Consider the following 8,466-nt stretch of genomic DNA (forward strand, 5'->3'; position numbering starts at 1 on the left):
ATGTTAATTCAAGTTTAAATCATTATAAAGGTCAGGGTTTAAAAATGTAATTCTTGCTATTATTAAGGCTACTTCTGGATGCCACCCGGCTGGAAAAATTTTCTGGGGAGAACACTGCTACTTACCTTCAGGATGCCGGCGCCTGGATTTTAAGTGCCGGCATCCCCTGTATTGGGATACTGAATGTCTCCCATTCCAGACGGTGTACTAAATTGTACATTGTTACTCTATTATAGGGTCAGTTACCTTGTGGAAAATGGCCACTCAAACATTGATTCTTTGTTTGTTTCTCTAAAAGCTACACCAAAATTTGCCAAATGGTTAGCCAAGCAACTGTAGTGGCTGGCCAAAGTATTGTCCTGGTAAGATGTCCCTTTGGGTTAGCCCTGACCAAATATGCTTTTATGCAACATTGTAAAAGGCCATTTAATAGGGTTACTGATAGGTACACTGGTATACAGACAGAAGAAAAGCCCTTTACCATCATCAAATATAGATCAAAAATATATTACATTTTAGTAAACTGGTTTATATTTGTGAAAGTTATTTCTAGCTCTTTTGCATAAGCCCATGTAACTTTTTAGGGATAATTCCATTTAAAACAGTAATTAGTGAACTTGGTTTTAGAAGGAATTATCCTTTAAAGTATAGCGGTCCTTTAATTGCTAACCATTCTGTAATTTACATTCAGAAAACATGCAAAAAATTAAATCTGAAATCAGCCTGAGCAGGAAGCATGGAATCATCAATAGCTGCTTAGCAGTCCTGCCTATAGCATAAGCCTTCAGAGAAGATCAACCATATAATGCAGTAACTGACACGGAAACAAAATGGTTTTCATGCTCAGGGCAGCAAGGGTAAATAATGGCCAACCAAACAGGGGTGCTTACTGAGGTGCAAACATTAATAATCCCACCTCTACATTCCACTGACATGTCCAGCTCTTACACTCACCATATGGGGCTTCGCTTCAAGATCTCTGAAGTCAGAATTTGATACACCAGCCATCATCTTGTAATACTCCAAGTTCTGCCGCATCTCCATATGTTCGGGGTTCCCCACATAAAAAGTGTGTGCTGCCGACACAGCTTTGTCTAATTTGTGGATCTAGGAAAAATAAAAAAGTCAGTTATGAGAAACCCTTCCAGCAGAAAGTAATATAGCATTCCCGCTAGGCTGTTTTAGTGGGGCGCTGCTCCCCGCCTTAATTCTAAAGGCCAGAAAGCACCCTGCCCACCGGCGCCCTGCTAAAACAGCCTGCGGGTGCCTTCCCCACCCACGGGTCACAGTGTCCCGCGGGTGGGGAAAACTGTGGTGTAGCAGTCACTGCTGGTGAATGGATGCGCCTGGCATCTATTCACACAGACAGAAGCGCTTGGGGGCAGCCCGGCATGTAAGTGCCGGGAATGCTCCCAAGAGTGACGAAAAGGGTACAAGTCTTAAAGACACACCCCCTTTTCCTTGGACAAGCGCAGATGTGCCCTTTCTCTAGGTCTGGCGCCAGACTTAGAGTGAACACACACATACATATATTTGAATGAGTTTTCCCACTTTTCAGATAATAAATAAAAGTTATCATGTACAAACCCCTATGAAACTTTTACTAACTATACTATGACTTTTCTAGGAAGACCATTTGCTTATATTTTACCTAATGGAGGGTACATACGGTCAGATATTGATCGTTATCTGATCGTCCCGCATGCGCTGGATCGAACATCCAGCACACCCCTCCCCCCCCCCCCCCCCCGGACATCAGCGCAATCTACCAGTCGAGTGTACAATGTCAGTTGTGATTGACTCTCCGGCCACTGCTGTGGGTCATACCATGTCTAGTGGACCAGGGGTCCCCACCTGACCATCTACAATGTTGATAACATATTTTTTTAGGAAGGTTGGCATATATGTCAGACTAACTTTGAGATAATGTTAGTTCATAATATGCAATAGAAGCAAAACTATGGCCCTCACATTTGGGGTTGGTGCAATTGTCACCGACTCTGAAGTGCACAAATCATCAGGTTCCCTAGAAATGAAATAACCCCTGTCCTAGACCAACAGAAATAAGTGACTGCCTTGGGATATGAAATCGCTAAAAGTACAGTCGGAAGCTAGATAGAAAAAGCAATGTCTAAAATGAAAGCAATGTATAAAATGAAAGTTGCAGACAAGTGTGTGTAAGACAGTAAGCAAAAGTTCTCCTTACCTCACCATTGCTTCATAACAATGATGACATTATTTTGCTTAAATGCTCCCCTCAGGTAAACGCAAAGGAGACAGACATTTTGAGAAATCAGTAACCAATGTCTTTACTTCAGTGAGATCAAATTAGCAAATGCATTGCCTGCCTTCTCAGGAATAGTGCTTTGTCCTAGAAAACTGGTTTCATCCACAGTGATGCCAAAGTGGTAACTTTAAAACATACAGTATGGTGACTGCCCAGTACCCTCTCTGCAGATGTACAATTAGCTTAGGTGCTATCCAGACTAATATGGAACAGAGCCATCAGAAGCCAAATAACCAGGACAGATTGTAAGAGGATTACATTTCTCAAGCAAACAAAAATGTCAGTTCTCCAAAATACGAATTGCACTGACACTTTTATCTGATTCCACTGTGGCATTTTGTATAAAAAGGAATAGCTGGAGGAAGATGTACTTCTAATAATTCTAAAAGAAAATAACGTCTCACTGCTGTAGCTATACTGTAGAATAGCCTACTGCTCTGGAATTAAAGAACTGTCATTTTTTAAGTTAACATGATTTATGCAGAAAATCCTTTTAATAATGTAACAATTTTAGCAAACAATTAAATAAAAACACAAAATGTAATTGCATATTTGCAATAGGTATTATATTAAGTGTGTGTATATTGCTAAATTAAGTTTTGGTCACAGTATCACACATGAAGTGAAATTTACCCTGAAAACTATATAATGTAGGGGTGTAGGGGTACAATTCTGTTACCTTAAATGTAACAACATAATGTGGTTTATTTTGAAAATAAAATCAGAAGCTGTGCATTGAACGTTGCCATATTACTGTCAACATCCATCCCACATCGCAAAGCCACCAAATTAATTTAATGAATAACTACCTTATTAGTGTAAAATAAATATATATATATATATATATATATATATATCTTGCAACCATTGTTTCCAGCTTCTCTGCAGGTGTAAACACACTTTAAAAAACACATGGTGGCCTTTCCAATATTTATTGGCTCCCACCATAACATTGAGATAAACCATCAGGGCAGCGTCTGATCAGCAGGAGCAGAGATTGGACACCTTGCCATTTTCATAGCAAAGTTCCATTTGTTTGTATGTACTGTTCTAAGGGAATAGAAAACACAATGACACCACAAAGAGCTTGAGCCTAAATATCTAAAATTACATTTTTAAAACATCGCAATTCATTACAAATAAGAACTACTTAGAACCGACTTGTAGAAACATTATATATTTGGCCACTGTTTATACATTTGCACACATCACCTCTATCTATTCTAGACCAACTGCAGAGATGGGAACTTTATTGTAAAGAGGAATATAAATAGGATAATGCCACATAGAGGTATAACCAGGAGAGACTGATGAGCACTAGAGAATGCTGTGACATTCCTAGTGTGAGTGTGGGAAGGAGGCTGGGAGCACTGGAGGCTCTCTCCACCTCAATACGTGGCAATACTATGTATGGGGGGAGGGAGGTCTCTGAGGATGCAGAGGAAACTTCTGTTCTAGACTCTGTGCCATGAACCCTTCCTGGTATGTGCCCATTAATGTTAGTGAGAGCAGGTATAGAGGTGTTCAGCTTATCATGACAGGAGAGGGTGCTAGTCAATGCCTTTCATATGCAGGACCAGGGTAGGCAACCAGAAGCATCCTGTGGCCACACAGCAGTTGTGGAACTACAAGCCCCACTTGCTCAGATAGCCGTAGTTAGGACATGCTGAGCCTTGTAGTTTCTAGCCCAGAAGCTGCTGTATAATCCACAGTAGTGATTTAAATCAGCTGGCAGAAGCCTCTAGTGGGATGATGGGGGCTGTTGTACCTTGAAGTAGGCCACCTGCAGGTAGTTGTAGGGGCTCCTCTTCCTGAATTCCAACTCCAGCTCCTCGCTGCCGGCATAGAAATTTGAGGGGGCTCCGATCTTCTCTATCTCGCACCCCCTTACGCAGCCGGCCCGCTCCAGCACCTTCTGGAAGAAGTTCAAGTCCTGGACGGGGCCCCAGCCCGGGGGCTGCTGCGAGAAGTCACTGAGAGAGGCGCATTGTGTGCGGCAGTCTATGCGGTGACGCCGGAGCAGCTCCCGGTTGCGTAGCGCCTTCTCCATGTAGAGGATGACGGACTGCCAGTCTCCGCGGTAATAGGCTTCCACCCCGCTATCATAGAGGAAGTCAAAGTGCTCCAGCCGGGCGGACAGAAGCTGGGCTCCCAGCATGAGCAGGAGACCCCCGCACAAGAACAGGGAGGGCGCCATGATCTAACAACTGCTGATGGGGAACACCACCAAGCCCAGCTATCATACGACAGCTGCAGCAGAGGCCACAGCCACGCCCTCACATTGCATGGTCACACCCACTGCACGCTTCGTACCGATTGCAAAGTCACGCCTACACCATACAACCACGCCCATGCAACATAACTACGCCCAGTATTCAATAGCTCATCACCTATCAAGCCACGCCCGCTACATGTAACCACGCCTACCAATTTTTGGGGGAGATTTAGCAAATCTTGGAGAGAGATAAAGTGGAGACAGATACACTACAATTCTATCAGCTTCTGTCGTTTTTCTAGCACAGACTGTAAAATGACAATTAGAAACTGATTGGTTATACTTTATCTCTCCAAGATTCGATTCCCAAAGCGTGGTCAATGAACAGTAAATAATACTATGGGGGGATAGTCATGTAGAACATGAAGTGGCTCATGATATATATCACTATTATTGATATATATATATATATATATATATATATATATATATATATACACACACACACACACGTGCATAAATATTGGGACGTTGACAGAATTTTCATATTTTGGCCTCTATTCACCACCACAATAGTTTTGAAAAGAAACAAACAAGATGTGCTTGAACTGCAGACTTTCAGATTTAATTTGAGGGTAATTATATCCAAATCAGGTTTCGATATGTGCCTCCCACTTTTTAAGGGGCCAAAAGTAATGGGACTATCAACTCAAAAGCTATTTCATGGACAGGTGTGGGCTATTCCCTCATTATTTCATTATCAATTAAGCAGGTAAAAGGTCTGGAGTTGATTCTAGGTGTGACATTTGCATTTGGAATCAGCTGCTGTCGACTCTCAATATGAGATCCAAAGAGCTGTCACTATCAGTGAAGCAAGCCATTATTAGGCTGAAAAATCAAAACAAACTCATCAGAGAGATAGCAAAAACATTAGGTGTGGCCAAATCAACTGTTTGGAACATTCTTAAGAAGAAAGAATGCATCGGAGAGCTCAACAACACCAAAAGGCCCGGAAGACCACGGAAAACAACTGTGGTGGATGACAGAAGAATTATTTCCCTGGTGAAGAAAAACCCCTTCACCGGGGAGGGTTCCGGCGGATCCCTCCGCCGGCTAATAGTGCGGGGTGTAGCCCGTAGGCTATAGTGGCTAACGCCATCTTCAGATGCTGTTAGCTGCGGGGTCCAATATCTGGAATGTATCGCATTCCGGATATTGTTAAATTTGGCAGTATCGCATCCCCCATAGAAACCTATGGGGGAGGCGGCTGCCTGTGGCAATGGAGGAATCACAGCAGGTATCGGAGATACCTGCTGCGGTCCCTCCTTAATACATACGGGGGATACTTAATATTTGAGGTAAACCTCCAGGGATTTTACCTCAAATACACTTTGATATATGGGCCCCTATATATTGCATCACATCGATCGCATCACATACCTCTCCGATGTCTTTGTGCACTGTTCGGCCACTCCGCGATCTCTGGACGCAGTGAGAAGATAGAAATATTGGTTGCCCGATATGTCTGTAAACTCAATACGCAAATGTAAGAGGTATGCAAGTCCGGTGCCTTTTGCCGTGCAGGTGTACTTCCGTATCTTACCTTGCATCGCACCCCTTCACCTTCAGGCCGTATGATGAATAGACAGTCCAGGTACACCAGACTGGACACAGACACGATGACCTAGGAGATGAGATGAGAACCGTCCTTCCTCAACGTCGACCGATGCGCCTTACTGGACCGAGGACCAAGCAAAATGGTTTCGGGTTTTAAGTGAAGATCATCACTGGTACTTTTGGCCTCAGATCCCGAGTTTCACCTATAGGTACTCGCACACCAGGTAAAAACTCGACCTTGCACCGGGGTGCAAGGTCCACTGTCCGCCCAGAAGGAAGATAGACAGAAAGAGACAGATAGTGAGACACAGTACGCACAGAGGGCCTGATTCAGACCCACTCGCGAGCGCTATGCGCTCGCAAGCGGGTCGATGGTGGCCCAGTGTGCATGCGCACGACGGAGCCGGCGCCGTCGTGCGCATGCGCAAGACCCAGATAGCGACGGGCAAACTGTCGCTCTGGGTCGCGTACCAAAGGGGGCGTGCTGTCGATGTTGAGTGACAGCACGCTCCCTTTGGTGGGTGGGCCGGGGGAGTGGCTGCCCAAACGGAGGAGTTCCCATGTGAACACCTCCGTTTGGGGCGGCCCCACTGATGTCAGTGGGAGAGATTTCGGCTCTGTGAGAGCCGAAATGTCTCTGGGGCTTGCGGCAACGAGACCCTACCACAAGGGTCTCGTCGCAAGCCCAATGGTTGCGATGGTCTTGACCATCGCGACCATCTCCCTGGCCGCTCGCTATAGCTGTGGGTGGTCACCCACAGCTATGCGAGCGGCCAGGAGGCCGCTCTAAAAAACAAAAAGGCCGGCCCTGATTCAGAGCGAGCGCTCTGTCAGAGCGTCCGGCTCTGAATCAGGGCCAGATATTGCTCTCCGTGTCCAATCTTGTTCTCCATCTGCTCACTCGCCTACAGGTCCCTGTAAGGAAATAATCAAACACCACAGCCGTGCAGGGCCTAAACCTGTGTCACGATACTACACATACTACGTCAACATCGACCTCAACCTACAGTGTGTGTAGTGCGGCATGTATAACAATAAACCATTCAACTTTTGACCTGCATGGAAGAACAATCACAGACGGTAATCACACAAGAGTAAAACATGGTACTGTCTCTGTAAATGTTTGCTACCTGCCTAACTAGAGCTGGCCAGCTCCTTTCTAGGTGACTGGGAAACACTTGTTATATTAGTGGGAGAATAACAGCTCTCAACAGGGAACTTGGAGGCTGCACCAGTGCCCCCCTTGTGCCACACAGGTGACCCGGCATATGCATATGCCAGGTCCTTTATTGTCCGCCACTGCCCCAGTGCTTCCCCCCACCCGCTCCTATTCCCTGCCTCCCAGGGGTGTATTTATAATGGGTGCAGGGTGTACGGGGCACACGGGCCCCTGGGTCCCACGTTGGCTCTAGTGCCTGCGCTTAGAAAAATGACTGGAAAATGGCTGCCTCAGCCATTTTCCCGTAGTTTGCGAATGTGCAGTAAATTAAAAATTGCCACCGTGGCCATTTTCCCGGTGACCTGTGCATGCGCTATAGACTCTGGGCACACTCTAGTGCCCATAGTCTATAAGTGTGGCGCTAGCCGTGCACCGCTCAGTGCGCAGCTGGCCGCCGGACGGAGAGGAGGGGGCCTGTGTCGGAGACTGGACACGGGCCCCCTCCTTTCTAGAAACACCCCTGCTGCCTCCGGTTCATCGCCTCTGTGCTAACCGCCCTCCCTCATTCATCCTCCTCCCTCGCCCAGATAGCAAGCAGCTCTGAAGATAGAAGACAGCAGCTGGCGCATGCACAGAAGAGGAGAGGTTTACCTAAAGAAGTGGACTGCAGGAGAAGACGGCATCGCTGGAGTCCTGGATACCGTATTAGATTGCAGGACAGGTAAGAATACATGAATTGCTACTTAGACAAGCTATATATCGCATCAAAATGATGCGATGTATAGTGATAAGTAACAATTCAATATCGCAGATTTACATGAATAGACCCCTAAACAACTATACACCTAATTCATAATCAGCAAAAGTAGTCCTGTTAGGTCAGTACAGTAATTATAAGGGGCTAAAGGTGGATACACACCTAAACGATATATATGCAGTTTGACTGACCGCAGATAAATCTACAGACTGTGCAGAACATATTTTCTGCATACAGACTGCCCGATTCCTCGTGACTGATGTCACAACCGGACGGGCATTTACATGCGCTACCCAGTTGAGCTGCAAATCACCGCCGGTCCTTGCAGCAATACTGGGCATTTGGCATTGGCTGTGCAGCACAGGCGACACGATATGTCTGTGAACAACGTCATTCACAGACATATCACTGGTACACATTGGCCGATGCAC

At 45.7% G+C, this 8,466-nt stretch overlaps 1 protein-coding gene across 1 annotated transcript in view; it reads right to left on the bottom strand.

The window, feature by feature from the left end:
* Positions 1–4,582, bottom strand: part of P3H1 (prolyl 3-hydroxylase 1) — a gene marked incomplete at its 3' end in the record, with an annotated part of 69,093 nt that extends 64,511 nt beyond the window's left edge. Inside the window, exons 1-2 of the mRNA XM_088461235.1 lie at positions 4,056–4,582; positions 955–1,107 (exon numbers count right to left, since the gene is read on the bottom strand). Coding sequence (XP_088317361.1) covers positions 955–1,107; positions 4,056–4,484 — 582 coding nt within the window. The remainder of the gene's footprint in view (positions 1–954; positions 1,108–4,055) is intronic.
* Between the last annotated feature and the right edge of the window lie 3,884 nt (positions 4,583–8,466).

The sequence above is a fragment of the Taudactylus pleione genome, unplaced genomic scaffold (assembly GCF_031769625.1).
Source record: "Taudactylus pleione unplaced genomic scaffold, aTauple2 ptg001031l, whole genome shotgun sequence".
Classification (NCBI taxonomy): domain Eukaryota; kingdom Metazoa; phylum Chordata; class Amphibia; order Anura; family Myobatrachidae; genus Taudactylus; species Taudactylus pleione.